At 40.8% G+C, this 19,496-nt stretch overlaps 1 protein-coding gene across 1 annotated transcript; it reads right to left on the reverse strand.

The window, feature by feature from the left end:
* Window positions 1-13,166: 13,166 nt before the first annotated feature.
* Window positions 13,167-19,341, reverse strand: LGALSL (galectin like). Its single transcript, XM_049784757.1, has 5 exons — window positions 19,269-19,341; window positions 18,499-18,570; window positions 18,271-18,359; window positions 17,089-17,266; window positions 13,167-13,677 (listed from the first exon to the last, which is right to left on the reverse strand). The coding sequence occupies exons 1-5, from the start codon at window positions 19,302-19,304 to the stop codon at window positions 13,534-13,536; spliced, it is 519 nt and encodes a 172-aa protein (XP_049640714.1). The 5' UTR covers window positions 19,305-19,341; the 3' UTR covers window positions 13,167-13,533.
* Between the last annotated feature and the right edge of the window lie 155 nt (window positions 19,342-19,496).

Genomic DNA, 19,496 nt, shown 5'->3' on the forward strand with positions numbered 1-19,496 from the left:
AGAATAAACGATATATTATTGATGAAACTGTAGGGGCTGAGAGAGAGGAGAGACAGACAGACACAGAGACAGACAAAGAGAGACAGAGACTGACAGAGAGAGAGAGAACACTAAAGGGAATCACAATGCCTAAAGTTCAATCCTCAGCACCACACATTCCCCTGAGCACCACATGTTTCCCTGAGTACCACTAAAGCAGCCTAGAACACTTCTGAGTGGGACTCAAAATCCAAGGTTACTACCAAATGTTTGTTGTAGGTCTTACTCATGAAAACTTGGAATATTCTATAAATCCTCAAGACCAATGACTGGTTTACCACTCCCAGGGCCTTTTACTGAGCCATCCACTCTGTTTGCCCTGAGAAACAATAATGTATCTTTGCCCTCTGCATTGGCTCATCTTGTCACCATTTTTTCCCTGAGTGAGTATGGAAGGGTGTATCAAAGCAAGAGAAAGTGCCAGTGGCCATTTCTTCTCTTCTTTTGGGTTATTGTTTCAGCACCTTGTATACACCCAGTTTAATTAATTATGAAATAGATGTTTTTCTTGGTAGTTCTCTGCCTTTTGTGAAGACTTTCTTTTTTTGACTTTCTTTTTAAAAAAAATACATATCTTTATTTAAGAACCATGATTACAAACATGTTTGTAGTTGGGTTTCAGTTATATAAGTAAAAAAAAAAAAAGGAACATTCCCCTTCACCAGTGCAACATTCCCATCACCAATGTCCTCCATTTTCCTCTTCTCCCACCCCTTGCCTACATTCAAGACAGGCATTTTAATTCTCTCACTCACTACCATTGTCATGGTAGTTGTCAATGTAGTCATTTATCCAATTGAACTCAACTCTGTGGCAAGCTTCATATTGTGGGCAGGACCTTCCAGCCTTCATCTCTATTATCTCTGTGTATTATTACAATAATGTTTTTTACTTTTCTTAAAACACATAGGTGAGAGAGACTATACTGCATCTATCTTTCTCCTGACATTTTTTTCACTCAGCATAATAGTTTCTATGTCTATCCATGTATAGGAAAATTTCATGACTTCATCTCTTCTGATGGCTGCATAATATTCCATTGTGTATATGTACCACAGTTTCTTTAGCCATTCATTTGCTAAAAGGCATCTTGATTGTTTCCAGATTCTGGCTATTGCAAATAGTGCTGCAATGAATACAAGTGTGTGGAAGGCATTTTTGTATTGTGTTTTTGCGTGCTAGGGTATATCTCTAGGAGTGTTATAGCTGAATCATATGGAAGCTCAATTTCCAGTTTTTTGAGGAATCTCCACATTGTTTTCCAGAAAGGCTAGACTAGATGGCATTCCCACCAGCAGTGAATGAGATTTCCTTTCTCCACACATCCCACCAGCACTAAATATTCTTGTTCTTTGTGATGTGTGTCAGTCTCTGTGATGTGAGATGGTACCTCATTGTTGTTTTGATTTGCATCTCCCTGATGATTAGTGATGTGGAACATTTTTTTTTTCATGTGCCTTTTGGCCATTTGTATTTCTTCTTTGAGGAAGTGTCTGTACATTTCTTCTCCCCATTTTTTGGTGGGGTTAGAAGTTTTTTCTTGTTAAGGTCTGTCAGTGCCTTGTATATCTTAGATGTTAACCCCTTATCTGATAGATATTGGGTGAATAGTTTTTCCCATTCTGTGGGTGGCTTTTGTATCCTACGCGCTATTTTCTTTGAGGTGCAGAAGCTTCTCAACTTAATATAGTCTCATTTGTTTATCTATGCTTCTACTTGTTTGGACAGTGCTGTTTCTACCTTGAAGATGCCTTTAGTGTCAATGTCATGGAGTGTTTTACCTTCCTTATGGTTTCAGGTCTGATATCAAAGTCTTTAATTCATTTGGCTTTGACCTTTGAGCAGGGTATTAGATGGAGGTCCAAGTTCTCTTTTTTGCACATGGCTGATCAGTTATCCCAGCATCACTTGTTGAAGAGGCTTTTCTTGCTCAATTTTGCTTTTTTTCCCCTTCTAAAGAGTAATTTATTGGATATCTGTGGAACATTCTCTGAATGCTCCAGTCTATTCAACTGATCTGAGGATCTATCTTCATTCCAATATCATGCTGTTTTAATGACTATTGCTTTGTAGTAAAATTTAAAGTTTGTGAAAGTGATGCCTCCCATCTTCATTTTCCTAAGGCCTTTATTGTTCCAAATAAATTTTAGGAGTGTTTGCTCCACTTCTTTGAAGAATGTCATGGGTATCCTTAGAGGAATTGCAGTGCTTTGGGGAGTATTGCCATTTTAATGATGTTAATCCTCCCAATCTATGAACAGGGTATGTGTCTCCATTTTCTTGTGTCCTTTTTGATTTCTTGAAGTACTGTTTTGTAGTTTTCTTTGTATAGGTCCTTCACCTCTTTAGCTAATTTAACTCCAAGGTATTTGAGCTTGTGTGGCATTAATGTGAATGGGATTGTTTTTTTTTTGGGGGGGGGGGATTGTTTTTAATGTACATTTCTTCTCTTATGTATAAGAAGGTCATTGATTTTTGAGTGTTGATTTTGTAGCCTGCCACTTTGCTATATGAATCTATTGCTTTTAGAAGCTTTTTGGTAGAGTCTTTATGGTTTTCTAAATATAGTATCATGTCATCTGCAAACATTGAGAGCTTGACTTCTTTCTTTGCTATCTGGATGCTTTTGATATCTTTTCTTGCCCAAATGCTATGGCAAGTATTTCCAGCACTATGTTGAATAGGAGTGGTGAGGGAGGGCAGTCTTGTGCCAGATTTTAGAGGAAAGGTTATTAGTTTATCTCCATTGAGAATAAGATTTATCATTGCTGGGCCAGAGAGATAGTACAGCGGAATGGCATTTGCCTTGCATGTGGCCAACCCAGAACCAACCTGAGTTTGAATCCCAGCATCCCATATGATCCCTTGAGCCAGAGCGATTTCTGACCACAGAGGCAGGAGTAACCCCTAAGCACAGCCAGGTATGGCCCCAAATCAACAACAACAACAACAAACTTGTCATCGGCTTGTGGTAATTGGCCCTGACTATATTGAGAAAAGTTTCTTCCATTTCCATCTTGTTGAGAGTTTTTTTTATCATGAATGGGTGTTAGATCTTATTAAATACTATTTTGCATCTATTAATGTGATCATATGTTTTTAATTTCTTTTTCGTTGATATGGTGTATTGTGTTGATTGATTTATGTATATTAAACCATCCTTGCATTCCTGGTATAAAATTTACTTGGTCATGGTGTATGATCTTGATGAGGCATTGATCCTATTTGCTAGGATTTTGTTGAGGATCTTTGCATCTGTGTTCATCAGGGATATTGGTCTATAGTTTTCTTTGCAGCATCTTTGTTAGGTTTTGGTGTAAGGGTGATGTTAGCTTCATAAAAACTATTTGGGAGTATTTCTGTTTCTTCAATTTCCTGAAAGAGCCTGAAAAGTATTGATAGCAGTTCCTCTTGAAAGGTTTGAAAGAATTTGTTAGTGAATCCATCTGGGCCTGGGCTTCTGTTTTTGGGAATACTTTAAATTTCCTCAATAGTGATGGGTCTGTTTAGATAGGCTAGATCATTCTGATTCAACTGTGGAAGATTGTAATGTTCAAGTTCTCTGTTTAGTGGCAGAGAGTTTCTCCAAGTAGTCTTTGATTACCCTTTGAATCTCTGTAGTATCTGTAGTGAACTCCCCCTTTTAATTTTTAATTTTTTGGGGGGTCACACCTGGCAGCGCTCACCTGGCTCCACACTCAGAAATCGCTCCTGGCAGGCTCGGGGGACCATATGGGATGCTGGGATTCGAACCACCATCCTTCTGCATGAAAGGCATATGCCTTACCTCCATGCTATCTCTCCAGCCCCTTCGAATCTGGTTTATTAAGTTTCTCTCTCTCTCTCATTCTTTATGAGTTTTGCTAGTTGTTTTTCAATCTTGTTTATTTTTTTAAAGAACCAACTTTTGCTTTTGTTGATCTTTTGGATTGTTTTTTGGATTTCTTCTGCATTGATTCATGCTCTAAGCTTTGTTATTTTCTTCTGCCTACCTATTTTGGGTTCATTTTGTTGCATTTTCTAATTATAAGCTGTGTCATTAAGCATTTTATGTAGGCCCCTTCTTCCTTCATGATGTGTGCTTGCAAAGCTACAAATTTTTCTCTTAATACCGAGCTGGGTCCCACAAATTCTGATAATTTGTGTCTTCATTCGCATTTGTTTCAGGATCTTTTGATTTCCTCTTTGAATTTATCCCTGACCCATTGGTTGTTCAGTAGTGAGCTGTTTAGTTTCCAGATAGTAAAGTTTTTTTTTTTCTGTGTTTCTTTGACTTCTAATTTCAGTGAATATGGTCTGAGAAGGTAGTTTGTACAAATTCTATCTTCTTGATTTTATGGAGATATGTTTTATGGCCAGCATGTGGTTTATCCTGGAGACTGATCCATGTACTCTGGAGAAGATTGTGTATCCAATTTTCTGGGGGTGGAGAACCCTCTATATATATCTACTAGGCCATTTTCTTCCATTTCTCCTTTTAGAGCTAGTATATTCTTGTTGGCTTTTATCCTGGTTGACCTATCAAGAGGTGACAGGGCGGTATTGAGGTTTCCCACTATTATTGTGTTGTTATCAATGTCTTCTTTCAGATTTGTCAATAATTGCTTTAAATATTTCACTGTTTCTCATTGGGTGCATATATGTTTAGGAGTGTTATTTCTTACTGTTGTACATATCCCTTGATTGTTATAAAATGTCTATTTTTGTCCCTTATAACTTTTATAAGTTTAAAGTTTGTGTCATCTGACATTAATATGGCCACTCCAGCTTTTTTACAGGTGTTGTTTGCTTGGATGATTGTTCTCCAACCTTTGATTTTGAATACATGTTTGTTCTGACTATTCAGGTATGTTTTTTTGTAGGCAGCTGAATGTTGGATTCAGCTTTTTGATTCATTTGGCCACTTGGTGTCTCTTAACTAGTGCATTTAGTCCATTGACATTGAGAGAGATAATTTCATGGGTTTAGTGTCATATTTATGTAGGACTTATATGTGGCTCTTGGTCTGTCTTAAAGTAGACCTTTAAGTTTTTCTTTTAAGGCTGGTTTTGAATCTGTAAAATATCTGAGCTGCTGTTTATACATGAAGCTATATATGCTTCCTTCAACCCTGAATGTGAGTCTAGCTGGGTGCAGTACTCTAGGTGAAGCATTCATTTCATTGAGTTTTGTCACTATATCCCATTACTGCCTTTTGACCTTGAGGTTTTCTTGTGACAGGTCTGCTGTAAATCTGAAGGGTACCCCTTTGAATGTAATTTCCCTTTTTATCTTATTGCTTTCAGTATTCTACCCGTATCTGTGGGACTTGCCATTGTGACTAGGATGTGTCTTGGGGTGCTTTTCTTCAGACCTCTTTTAGCTGGTACTCTTTGCCATGCAGGATTTGTTTGCATGCAGTTTTTATCCTGGGAGTTTCTAAAATTATGCCCTTGACTGTAGATTCTTCCTGGGGATTTTCTTCCTGGGTCTGGGACTCCAGTGATTTTATGTTGTTTCTGTTGAATTTCTCAAAGACTTCTATTTTTGTCTGTTCACATTCTTTGAGGATTTTTTTTTTCATTGTCTGTTTGTTTTAAGTTCTTTTTTTCCCAATCTTTTCTGTTGTACAGAGTTGTTATTACATGTCATCTTCCAGCTCACTGATTCGGTCTTCAGCTGCTGTTACTCTTTTAGAAAGGCTTTCCAATGAGGTTCTTATTTAGCCTACCAAGTTTATCAGACCTATTATACCAGTTTGGAGTTTTCTGATTTATATTTTCATATCCCCTTGATTCTTATTTGTGATTCTTTGATCTTGTCCATGCTTTCTTTGAGTTCTAGGAGCATATTTCTTCTTTAAACTCCTTATTTAAAAGGCTAAATAAGTGGTTGGGATATTTCGGGTCATCATAATTGTTATCTTCATTCTCTATGCATGGTGTTGGCCTGCATTGTTTCCCTGTTAACACACTTGTAGTATGATGTTTTCTTCATGTTGTGCTAGGGATCATTGGCTAGGAGATGTGCTCGACCATTCTGCTTCACCGCTCTGTTCCTCTGGCTCAGCCCTTTGTGGGCGGGGACATCTCATCTCTGAAGAAGAGCCCTCAAGGAACTTCTGGGTGGGATGGTTTAAGGTCCAGCAGAGCAGATCAGAGAAAGTCACAATGGCTGCCTTGTGCTAGTGCAGGAATCCACCCCCATGAGTTTCCAATGATGAAATACTGACAAGAAGGTAGTTCAGGAAGGAAGATAGGCTTCTGCCCAGAACTTCAGTCTTTTTCAGAACATTCAATAGTGAAATAGGTGTCAGAGTGCTATGGAGGTCTAAAACTGACCAATCACAGACTTTATTTTTTATTTGATTTTATTTTTTGGCCACACACAGTGGATGCTCAGAGCATTCTTTTTTTTTTTTTTGCACTCAGGGATGACTCTCAGCCTTGTTTGGGTGACTGAGATGCTGGGAACAGAACCTGGATCATCTGCATGCAAGACAAGCAATCTAACCACTGTACTATCTCTCCAGCTCTACACAGGCTTTTTAAAGAAAACTTTGCTTGGGGCCAGAGAGATATCATGAAGGTATGGCGTTTATCTTGCATGCAGAAGGACCATGCTTCCAATCCCAGCATCCCATATGGTCCCCTGAGCCTTCCAGGAGCAATTTCTGAGCATAGAGCCAGGAGTAGCCCCTAAGTACCACCAGGTGTGATCCAAAAACAAAAAATAAAACAAAAAAAAATGGAAAGAAAACTTAGCTCAAAGGCATTTCCTTTTTTGAAAGGGTTTTATATTTGCATGAGGTGTTGAGAGAATGAGGAAAGGAGATCAGTGGTAAATGATAAATAGTTGTGGTTTTTAAATGACATATGCAGATTTTGGACAGAGCAGAGCACCCCTGTACTACTGAAACAGGTTTAACAGAATGGTATCTCAGGTAAGAGTCTCATCACAGTCTCCTACAGCCTAAGTTTGATTCAGTGAATAATTATGAATATATTTTTTGTTTTTGTTTTTGAGTCACACCCGGCACCACTCAGGGGTTACTCCTGGCTCTACGATCAGAAATTGCTCCTGGCAGGCTCAGGGGACCATATGGGATGCTGGGATTTGAACCACCAACCTTCTGCATGCAAGGCAAATGCTTTACATCCATGCTATCTCTCTGGTCCAATTATGAATTTCTTAACTTGAAAGCCAGAACCATATATATGCATATATATATAGATATTTAAAAGTGTATATTTATTGTTGTTTTGGAGGTACACCAAGTTGTACTTGAGGCTTACTCCTGGATCAGTGCTCGAATGTGGTGATGAGATAGAACTGGGTCGGCTACATACAGGATAAGTGCCCTATCTGCTGAATTATCACTTCAGCCCCAACTGCCATACTTCTTAAATACAAACTCTTGGGTTCAGAGAAATAGCACATGGATAAGGCATTTACCTGCATGAAGTCAAATTGTGTTCCATTACTGATACAGTATCTTCAGCACCACAAGTTTAGGCCCTCCTGGAGAGATCTCTGGTTAGCAGTGCCAAGAGTGTCCCTTCTCCTATCCCTACAAATACAAACTCTTGTTATTGGCTGCAGACCTAATGAAAAGAATCTCCCAGGACTAAGCTTTACAAACAGACTGGGGATGTGGATGGAGTGGGGATTTTTAATCACACTAAACTGTAAAACCACCAGAAAGCCTAGAGAGCTCAAAGAGTTGAAGCCGGTGCTCAGCAAGCTTGACCTCAGTATTCCTTCCCAAGACCACATGATTGGTCCCCAGAACACAGCCAGGTGTTTTTCCTTCCTCCCTCCAAACTAACAAACACAACAATCAGAGGCCTTTGTTTTATTCATCCATGTATCACAACAGTAAGCAAAAATTAATAAATATCAATGGAATACAATGAACTTCTAAGTATTTGTGGCATTTCCAGAGGTTCCCAAACTTATTTGACCTACAACCTCTTTTCAGAAAAATAATTACTCCCTGCCAAAAACCAAAACAAACCCCAAAGCCCAAACACAAAACCATCATTGTTTTGTTTTGTTTTGGGTTTATACCCTGTAATACTAATGGGTTATTCTTGACTTTGTACTCAGGATTACTCCTGAGAGGGTTCAGGGACTATATGGGGTACTAGGAATTGAAACCAGGTTGGTTATCTGTAAATCAAGTGTCTTACTTGTACTGTCACTTCTGTCCAGAAATTATCTTGTTGTTGTTGTTTGTCCTTGCCACACTTGGAGGTGCTCAGGATTTATTCCTGGCTTTGCACTCAGAAATTACTTTTGGCAGGCTCAGGAGACCATATGAAATGCTGGAGACCAAACCCAGTCAGCCATATACAAGGCAAATGCCCTACCTGCTATGCTGTATCTTGTTTAAAGCAAAAGGCAAAAGGCACCCAATGACCCCGGAAGCTATGGTCATCCTCTTGGCCTGCTCCAGTGCACCTTCAAAGTATGTTATCACTCACCCTGGGAAAACACAGACTCTAGACCAGCTAATCCAAAATGGTGCATGTCCCATAAAGGTATGGCCCTAGCTAGGCAGAAAGTAGGGTAAGTTCTCCTATCTGCCCAATAGCTTGGCTAATTTTTTTTTATCTGAACAGATTTCACTCTACTTGTACTTAAATGCCAAAGCTTTGAAAAAAAAACAAAAAATACAGCCTCAGAGCTTTGCATCTAGAATGAGAAAAAAAGGGTGAGTTGGGAGGTGGAGATGAACAAAACCCATTAAGGTCTGAGTATGACAATAGATCCAGATGTCTCTCTTTTCACTGACCTTACTGAAAGCAGGAAACTTTTATAAGCTGTGGATTTATTTGTAGAAAGACTGCTCCAGGGATCAAATTTCTTCCCTAGACACTCAAAACACAGGAAAGGGAAGACATAATCTTGCTTTTTTATTCACTGTGCTAAGATGTTTAGAAGCCACTACATCCTTAACAAATGAACAGATACTCATCTATACAATGGTATATGACATATTAATTAAAAGAAAAAAATTTTGAGATATTGCAAATGCATTAGGCACATGAAAGACCACTCTCAAAAGATTATATACTGTATGATCTTTTTTAATGACATCCATGAAAGCAGCAGAGAGATAGTACAGGGGTTATGGTGCATTCCTTGCATCTGGTCAATCCCTGCCACCACATATTGTCCTTTGAGTACTTCCAGAAGGAATCCTTGAGCAGAGCCAGGTGTAAGCACTGAGTATGGTGGTCCCCCCAAAATAAACAAAAGCCATAAAAATAAATCCAAGAGAAGAGGTAGAAAAAAAAATAAGTCCAAGAAAAGGCAAAACTATAGAAAGGAGAAATAAATCAGTGGTTGCCTAAGGATGGGAGACAAGCTTAACTACAAAGCAGGTAGGTAGCACAGGAATTGTAAGAGCTAGAGAGTAATTTTTATCCTAATTGAGTTTGTAGTTGTCTGAATCTCTGCAAGTGTTAAACTTCAATTACACACCAAAAAGTGAACTTATGGTATGCAATTTCCATGGGAAAATAAACCAATCTAGGCTAGATAGGACTATGGGTAAGGTGCTTGCTGTGCAGGGGACCTGGGTTTGATTCCCTGTTCCCAGCACTGCTAAAGTGATCCCTGAGTAAAGAAATAAGTTCTGAGCACCACCAGATGTAAACCATCCCCTCTATGACAGAGAGAGAGACAGAGAGAGAGAGACAGAGACAGAGAGATAGAGACAGAGACAGAGAACTCACTCTGTTTAGAGATAGCTCAAAGAGTTAAGAGACCATCCTTTGCATTGTCATGTGCGAGGCTGAATTGGATCATTTTTTGTTTGTTTTTGGGTCTCACCGGTGGCACTCAGAAATTGCCCCTGGCAGGCTTGGGGACCATATGGGATGCCGGGAATCAAACCCCTTTCTGTCCTGGGTTGGCTGCATGCAAGCCCCTACCCGCTGAGCTATCTCTCTGGCCCATGACACCATTTGCCTGAGCACCACACAGCACTGCTAGGCCTAGATCTATGCATGGCCTTTAGGTGCTCAGTAATGTAGAACCAGCACAGCACTGTTGGAAGCTGTGTTCATGTCAGGCACATGCAGTCAGACCATTATCATCTAAAATAGACTCTTATTACCCAAAACCCATTGCCCCTAGAACATACTCATGAGGTCTCTTGAAGACCTTTACTTTCCTTTATTTATTAATGTGAGAAACATGAACAAAGTGTTCTTAATGAGAGGAACATGGATATGCCATATAGTCTGCTCTAAGCATATCATACCTGGTGCCAGATTTAGCTTGATAGAAACTGGAAACCATTTTTATAGAAAATGCCTTTATTATAGTGCAAATAACTTTCAGCAGTGACATAATAATGTGAAAACACATTTAGTAACATTTTACACCACGCAGTAAATAAGAAAGTGTTTCTTTGAAAATATGTAATCATAGGAATATTATTCCTATGTTAATGTCAGAAAATGCCAGGTTTCTCTCAAGGCAACAGGGTTTCCTTCCTGTTAAGCCTAGTGGTCATTTCTTCTCTTTTGGTTTGGTATGGTTTATGTACTTTGTACATACCTATTTTAATTAATTATGAAACAGATTTTTGAAAGGTAATTTTTTTTTGCCTTTACAGGAGTCTGTTTTGGGGGAGAAATTAAGTAAAATGAATAAAGTAAGTAAGATGAAAGACAAATACGCAGTATTAGCTAAACTGCAATGCATCTTTTGAAAGTTTTCCTCTTATTACAAATAAAAGAATTTTCCCCCTTTTTTGGGGAGGGCACACTGATGACTCTCAGGGACTACTCCTGGCTCTACGTTCAGAAATAGCTCCTGGCTTGGGGGACCATATGGGATGTTGGGGGGATCGAACTGCAGTCCCTCCTAGGTCAGCCGCATGCAAACACCCTACTGCTGTGCCACTGCTCCGGCCCCAGATTTTTCCATTTTTAACGACTAATGATAGGAGAGTTTTGCTGAGGTTGGCAAGATTTGAAATGGTATTTTACTTAAAAAAATCTTTTTAAGACAATATTCTGGTTTAGCCCAGAAAATAGAAGCCACTTTTGTTAACTTTCAAGTAGATACATTCACTCCAATTTTGCTTCAGAGAGGGATAGATTGTCAAAAGCCTGACTTTTATTCTGCCAGAGCCTGATTGTTACTTATGTTCCTTGGTTTTGGTCATATTACAAAATGAGGGTTCTGGTCAGAATTAACTCCTTACATACCTAAATGCTTTCCTGTGAAGCATTAAATTGCACTTCCCATTTTGAATCCTTAGGAATTCACATGCCAATGAGAGGATATGAATACTGTTTTAGTTTACAGGTAGGGATTAGTATAGCTGGATTTAGCTATACTGAACCAGATCCTCACATCATTTAGGCAAATTCCAGTAGGTTTAACCAAGAGGTTTCCACTGACCTCACAGAGAAGTGAAGGGTTAACTGCACTAAGCTGCTTAAGAGCTTGGCTGCTAACCAGTTAGCTGATCTGAAGAGAGAGGAGTGTCAATTCCAATTAGTTACACTCCCCACCTCTCTAGTTTCTGCTGAATTATGCAGGAATGGGAATGAAGACCTACCCAAACCACCATAAGGAGAATCAAATCCCCTCATGTTTATTATGCTCAAGGCGCCCCCTTAGATTCTCTACCCTCTCTTACGTAGAGTGGCTTTATGAGTCACAAGAAGTTAAGCACAGGCTTGAAAATACCTGGGCTATGAACCAGCCTTCTTGGCTGAATACAGCCATTACATCAGTGGGTAGGTAAAGCATTTCAATGCTCAGCCAGTCGTGTTTGAAAACATATCTTTGCATATAACACAATGGAACTGTGCTACACAATTTCAAAGTGGAGAAGAATCCAAATATGCTATTTATAAAAAATTTCACCACTTAGTTCACTTTTTCTTAGACTTTGGTACCGAAACACTGTCTACATTCTCAACACGTGAAGAGGACACGGCCACTTCAGTGCCTCTGCATGTTGTATAAAAACAGAACTTAAATGTAAAGCAAGACAAGAACATGTAACAAGACGCAGTATGCTATACAAACAAAATCTAAATAATATACAAAACACACCCTTACCCTAGCACCCCTTTTCCCCCGTTACCTGCACCAAGTGTCACTCCAGGGTCAATGAAGTTCAGTTCTCAAAATGCCAACCTTCCTTGCCTAGGGAGACACTGATAGTACTGTGGGACAATACTGGGGAGACTCCTACAGCCCAACTGGAAGCCTTCACACCATTGGCTGTAATCAAGACCTAGAGTCCTGGGATTTTATCTAGATCATTTCCTAATATGAATCCTGTTTATCCTAATATCTCAGCAGTGCCAACTCAGTAGGAAGCATCTTCTACTCTAAAGCTCAAGAGGTATTAACATAGGGAAATTGGTGAGGATCACATAATCCAAATTATACAAAAGACTAACAACTTAAGTTGATAAAAATTAGTTCCAAGTAAGTTATTTGGGGCCATTTGCTTCTGCTTTATAATGCATTTCAGAATGACTTTCATATTATACTTTTAAGTTTATATAAGATATTAAAAATTGTCTATGCAATCAGCTTTTATGTTTTCAATTATGTTTAATAACAACTTAAAAAGCTATTGTGTAAACCTAGTGAAAAGTTAACTAGTCTTAAGGAAGCCAATACTGTGCTAATACACAGTAAAAAGAGTGATGTAAATAGAATTTTATGTAATCTTCAATAATTTGTAAAGCAGTTTTATCGAAATGTTGTAGTTTCCCAAAAGCACTTATAGCAGTTTATATCAAGACCTTAAGGTCATGAATACAACTTAATTTTTTAAGGTAGAAATTCACCTGATTCATGATTGTAACATAATTTTCCCCCTTAGATTTAGAATATTTGTACATTCAAAAGTTTTGTAATTTTCTGTTCTTGAGACATTGCTCATTTTCTTATACATCAGTTGAGTATAAATAAATAACTACAAGAAAGCTTTAAAAATCTGAATTAACATTATGGTGTGCAAAAAACACCCCCCACAAAACAACCCACAAAAACCAATCACACCTTGAACAACCTACATTCTATATAAATACCCTGACTAAAATGTTGGTTGTGCTACACAATTCTTCTTCAGTGCAGAATGAATTGAATTCGGTGTACTGTTTTAGTTGATTTAAGTCTTTAATACTTTAGTTTCTAAAGGTCATCTTGCTTTGAAAAGATGAGCGAGTTGTTGTCAAATCACAAATCATCACAAATCCATTTCAGGTTAGTCTGAATCAAATCCAGCATACATATATTTGTCCTGGGAATATTGGCTCGGTGTCTTTGTGCCTGCCAGCTGCTTTCTTCCTAAGGACAAACCATGGTTGAAGTTTGTCCCTTTGGATTTAAACTACACAGAAATAAATGAGTGAAGTTTGCCCCTCTTTTGTGTTTTCTAAGTCTCCAGATCTTGCTTGGATCTCCTCCCAGACTGATAGACAGTTGTGGCACCTTATTCTATTTGAAAGAGAGGTGGTATAAACATCAGCCAAGCTTAGTGATCTGGAGGTCCCCATTGATTTTTATGGTGTTGATTGCAGACAATGTCTGAATGCGGTGGTAAAAATCAAAAAGTTGATGTCCATCCACAAATACTCTGAAGCGTGGGTGTTCACAAAGGATTTCCACCTGAAAGAAACAAAACAGTAATCCTCATTTTCACAATTTGAATGAATCCTGCCAGGAAGAACAACCAACAATAAATACAGTTGACTCTTGGACAACCTAGAAATCTGGGATGCTAAACTCTCCAGCAAAAATAAAAAATCTGGGGCCGGAGAGATAGTACAGTGGTGTTTGTCTTGCAAGCAGCCGGCCAAGGACCTAAGGTGGTTGGTTCGAATCCTGGCATCCCATATGGTCCCCCGTGCCTGCCAGGAACTATTTCTGAGCAGATAGTCAGAAGTAACCACTGAGCACCGCCGCGTGTGGCCCAAAAACCAAATAAATAAATAAATAAATAAAATAAAATAATTTGTCAGAGGATCATAATTGGTCCCCAGTACCCATATACTTTGCAGCCGTACATATAATCAACACCAAGAGGCTGACTGAATCTAGAATATAAAACCAAAGATGAAAATAAAAATAGAATTTGAACCTCTTTTGTTCAATAATCAAATATTCTTCACAGGAAGGTAGTCAACATCTTCATAATTCTAAAACATTAGGGCTGGAGAGATAGTACAATGGGTAGAGTGCTTGCCCTGCATGAGGTTGACTGGATTTGAGCCCCAGCATCAACTACTAAGTGCAGAGCCAAGAGTAACTCCTGAGTATCACCAGGTTAGCCACAAAAATAAAAACAAAAAAGGGGCCGGAGAAATAGCATGGAGGTAGGGTGTTTGCCTTGCATGCAGGATGGTGGTTCGAATCCCGGCACCCCATATGGTCCCCTGAACCTGCCAGGAGTGATTTCTGAGTGTAGAGCCAGGAGTAACCCCTGAGCGCTGTTGGGTGTAACCTCAAAAAAACAAAAATAAATAAATAAAAACAAAAAATCCCTGAAGCATCAGAGTCCATAGAAATTATATGCAAATTAGAACATATTTATGGGTTCCACCATAAGTTTCCAGCTCAGTCTAGCATGGGATCTAAAAATCTGCATCTCTAGTTCTAATGATGATCCTGTTGGAATAGAAATACATTTTCAAGTACTATTTGGCACCCTTTAAGAGTCAAAATCGCTAATGCTTTAACGTTTCTTTCTCTTACACTTCAGAAAGAGATGTCTATTAGCATGGATTTATTGATTAGGGATTTAATGCCTTCACCATCTACCTCTGCAATTCTATCCCACTTTTAGGGAGCCTCTCACAAGATAGAACTGATACCCATCAGTAGCATGTAATATTAGTCTAGACTCAAACACCGTAAACACGAAAGCAGGGTTTACACAGTAATTACCCTTGGACCATGATGTATAATTAACAAGGCTTTGTTAAGCCAAACAGAAAGACTCATTCCATATGGTAAATGCTTTTCCCTCCTTTTTCTTAAGTAAATCACCATAGTGTTTAATCATTGGTTCTGTGCTATGTTTATTAAAAGCATTGGTACTCATAATGCAAGAACACTATATATGTGATATTAGTCACATTTAATTCATATTATTACTAAAATTATAGCACCAAGAAAGGCTGATTTCACTTCAATTTTGCTACTAGGAAGCATTATATTCCTCTTGGAAGAGTCTAAAATGCTGGTTACTCATGTTCCTGAGATATGCATTATGATTCTTCATTAAGAAATCATCACTGGGGCCGGAGGGATAGCATGGAGGCAGGGTGTTTGCCTTGCATGCAGAAGGATGGTGGTTCGAATCCGGGCATCCTATATAGTCCCCTGAGCCTGCCAGGAGCGATTTCTGAGCATAGAGCCAGGAGTAACCCCTGAGTGCTGTCGGGTGTGGACCCCCCCCCAAAAAAAAAAGAAACCACCACTGCCAAGAGGAATCTACAAGGCCATTACCACCTTAGAGAAGGGGGAGATCAGGGATTCTTATTTTCCCTAGACTGTAAGATGGGAAGGAAAATAATTGCCTCCTTGTAAGGCCCTTATAAATTTCTAGATGAAGAGCAACAGGTTAAAAGTTGTTCGCTTTATGAGGTCTACTTGCAACACAGAGCTTTTAACTGAGTTGCCTTAATTGTGATGTATGCTATGGTGTAATGCAGACAATCTCATCCTTAGGCCTGACATTCCAGTAAAAGCCTTTTCTACTTAATCGCTGACTTGCTTCTGTTACTTAGATTATCCATCAAAAAGAAAGATATTGCTAATGCTGCTTAAATTGGACATCTGGGATGTGCTTCCTGCTCACAAGATAATGGGGTACAAATCTATCCTCACTCTAGTTTAGGAAAGAGACACATGGTAACAATGAAATAGATGGAGACAACTTCACCCAGAGTGGGAAACAGAGACAGAAGTGGATCTCATTCTCGAGAGGAAGAACAGGACATGAAATGGTAAATAGTCTTCAAACATTACCTGAGGATGCGATTCAGCATCATAGGATACACCTTGACTCACACGTTTTTGCACATACATGTCCTTACCAGGGCTGGGGTGGAGCTCAGATAATGCATCCCAGGCTCTCTATAGCTCTACCATCACAGGGTGTGCCCAGTGGTCCCTAGTTTCACCAGAGTAGTACCACATTACTAAGCCCAAGTATCAAACCACCAGGCCCTACCTCCTAGGCAAAACAGAGGGGCAGAAGAGACCTTATTACAGAATTAAAAAAAAAAGTTTAGTGTTACTTAGAGGAAAGGGAAAAAAAAAATCTGGATACTTAAAAATTTAAGTTTTTTCCTTTTTTCTTCCCTTATTAATAAGCTTTATTAATCAATCAGACATATGAAGACAGGAATTTATTATATGCCAAGCACTATGTTGATTAATATATAGCAATTTTTTCTGAACAACCTGGACATGTAAATCTGGGTTTATTTACTAAATATACTGTTAAATAGTGCCATTAGCTACTGTGGCAAGAATTAATTTATAACAGTATACAGAGATCTTCTGATTTTTTTGGGAGGGGAAGTTTTGTGATCATACCCAATGATGTTCAGGGGTTACTTCTGGCTCTGCACTCAGGAATTATTCCTGGAAGTGCTTAGGGTACAACATGTAGATTGAACCCAGGTTGGCCACATGCAAGGCATATGCTATACCCACTGTATTATTTATCTGGACCATTCTGATCTTTGTATTTATTTTTTTAAGGTTTTGGGGCTACACTCCACATCGCTCAGTAATTACTCCTGGCTCTGTGCTTAGACATTACTCCTGGCAAGCTTGGGGGACCATATAGGATGTAGGGGATCAAGCCCAGTCAGCCACATGCAAGCAAATGCCCTATCCACTGAGCTATCACTCCAGGTCCCCTTCTGATCTTTTTAAATAATTTTATCACCATCAAGGGACATATTTCCTAGACATGCAGAAATTCTGGCTTCTTAGAGCACTCTTGGCACACACACGAAGTATACATCAATGTTCCGCCAAGGGCTGAAGTACTCTACTACTCACCCTGAACGGCTGGTCTGGGATGAATGGAAAGTAGGGGATTGCTGATTGTTCTTCACCCCTCTCCCCAGATATACAAGAATTTCTAAGAAGTTGTCTGTCTGTGAACACGGCTTTGAGTTCAATGGCTACATCAGCGGGAGGATCTTCGGAGTCACCACAGGTTAAGCTGATAGCAAAGCTGCAAAGAAAATCATTTCCCTTTATTCAGGACTTTTGCTACAATAACAGAAGTACTGACTCAAGGCTCCAGTTGTCCTTCTCTGTGATTGCCTACTTTTTAAATCTATTTTTTATGATTATTTTGGTTTTGGGGCCACACCTGGTTGTGCTCAGGGATTAACTCCAAATTCTGTGCTCATGCTCAGAAATTGCTCCTGGCAGGCTTTGGGGACCATATGGGATGCCAGGGATCAAACCCATGTCGGCCACGTGCAAGCAAATGCCCTACCCACTGTGCTATTGCTCTGGCCCCTTTAATTTTATTTTTATGTGTGGAATTTTATGTCAAAAATTACTTCTGGTTCTGTGCTCTATACTCAGGAATCACTCCTGGCTAGACTCAAGATCGTATGTGGTATTAGGGTTCAAGCCCAGATTTTTTTTCCATTATTTTAACAGGCACTTCCTCTACATAGGAGGTGACCTTGAAGAAGTAGGAATACAACCAAATTAATTATTTCATTACTGAGGAGAAACTCTTGGGAAAACATCCCCAGAGTGCAAAAAGACTCCTTAGGAATGTCAGATTCCCCACAAACTATCCAGACAGATATCTAGGCCTTAATCCATTTCAGAATTCTCAAAACAGTCCCAAGAAATGATCAGAAGAGAACATCTTGTAATGCTGGGCTCCTATGTATATTATATTGTCAGGTCTTGCTGAAAGCACCAAGTTTAAAAACCATTAAGAAACAAAAAATCCTTTGGTCTCCCTAAGGGTCAAAGAAAAAATGATGTGGGCCTATATTTAAAATCTCGGATATAAATAGCTGTCTGGAGAAATGATGGCTGGGGTTCATACACATTCTTTTCATGGGAACATGGTACTTTCTTGGCACTCCCAACCAGCAACACTGGCCCCAGGGAGAGGAAGAGGAGGGGCAGTAAACCACAACACAAGTGGGCAGGGCAGCCTAAAGCTGGTGGATCAGTCTTCTGGCGGCGACAAGATCTCTGACTTACCTCTCGGGGTTGAGGTCAACGATGCCCATCACTAACACCTTCTTGCCTGGTCTCATGCCGCCTTTAATATGCCCACAAAAAGGAACTATCTGCAAGGCAGGTTGGAGAAGCAGTAAATAAAACTTACGGAGTAAAGGGAGAGTCCAGCTCTCCGATTCTGGGGAACCTGCCCCCCATTTAGAAAGGAAAGGGGTACAGTAGGGGCAAAGAACAAAATCATTTATTTACCAGTCGTGGGAAGTACACGTCGGCTTGAACCGGAGAACCCAAGGAGTTGTTTAAATGCCCATCATCTAGTTTCTAAAAATAGAGGCACACAGATTGGCTTTCGACAGGCTTCCAAGAGGGGGGAAAGAGGGGGTGTGCAGGGACGAACCTACATAAATCTGGAGGTACCAGCAGCAGCGTCAGCCTCACAGTGGCCCCATTATCAACCCCCTCCCCTTAACACAACACAACCCGTCCTTCCCAGCCGCTAGCTAGGCTTTTTAAGCTCCCCCCCCCCAACACCCCAACCTTCAGAGCCAGGCGCAAATCAAGGTCGAGGACCCCGGGACGGCGAGGACAGGCCCCTCTCGGCCGGGGACCCGCAGTGGCCCAGGCCTGCCCGCGCGGGGACGTGTCTGGGGGGGCAACGGCCGAGCTCAACTTCTCCCCGGAGCGGTCCTATTTCCAAAGGGGGGGAGGATAAGGGGGATCCCCAAGACGTCCGGGGCGGCCTCGGGACGCGCGCCCTGGCCACGCACGTTCACCTGGGCCGCCGGAGGCACCGTCCAGAGAGAGGGGCGATCGGAACCCCGCAACATACCGCCGTGGGCACCCCCAAACACGCTCCTTTCGGGAGCACCCCCTGAGAGGCCAGCCCGGCCCCCCCAGAACCCGCGCCCCAGCGCGAGGTCCAGCTAACAGGTACCCCCGGGCGCCTGGCCCATGCCGGGGTGCTCCGGGCTTGGGCCGCAGCCGCCCGCAGCTGTCACCGCGCGGTCGCGATCACTCACCACGACAGCATCCGCGTCGGCCACCGACCCCGCCATCTTCCAGCCGGCCGGGTGGCAGCGGCGGCGGGCGGGCGGGCGGGGATCCCCGGCGGTCTTGCAGCCGCGCGCGGGCGCGGGCGCGGGTCCGAGGCTGGCTCGGGCGCGCGTGCACACAAGCCAAAGCACACTCGCGCGCGCACTCGCTCGGGGCCCTGACAAGGAGGAGGAGGAGGAGGAGGAGACGCCGGG

This window comes from Suncus etruscus, chromosome 12, assembly GCF_024139225.1.
Source record: "Suncus etruscus isolate mSunEtr1 chromosome 12, mSunEtr1.pri.cur, whole genome shotgun sequence".
NCBI lineage: Eukaryota > Metazoa > Chordata > Mammalia > Eulipotyphla > Soricidae > Suncus > Suncus etruscus.

Excerpts from the sequence above, each read along its gene's own strand:
- LGALSL (XM_049784757.1), bottom strand. The coding sequence starts at position 19,304 with ATGGCGGGGTCGGTGGCCGACGCGGATGCTGTCGTG. Across the intron at positions 18,360-18,498 it reads ACGTGTACTTCCCACGACTG|ATAGTTCCTTTTTGTGGGCA; the intron begins GTAAATAAATGA and ends CCTGCCTTGCAG. Across the intron at positions 13,678-17,088 it reads TCCCAGACCAGCCGTTCAGG|GTGGAAATCCTTTGTGAACA; the intron begins GTGAGTAGTAGA and ends TGTTTCTTTCAG.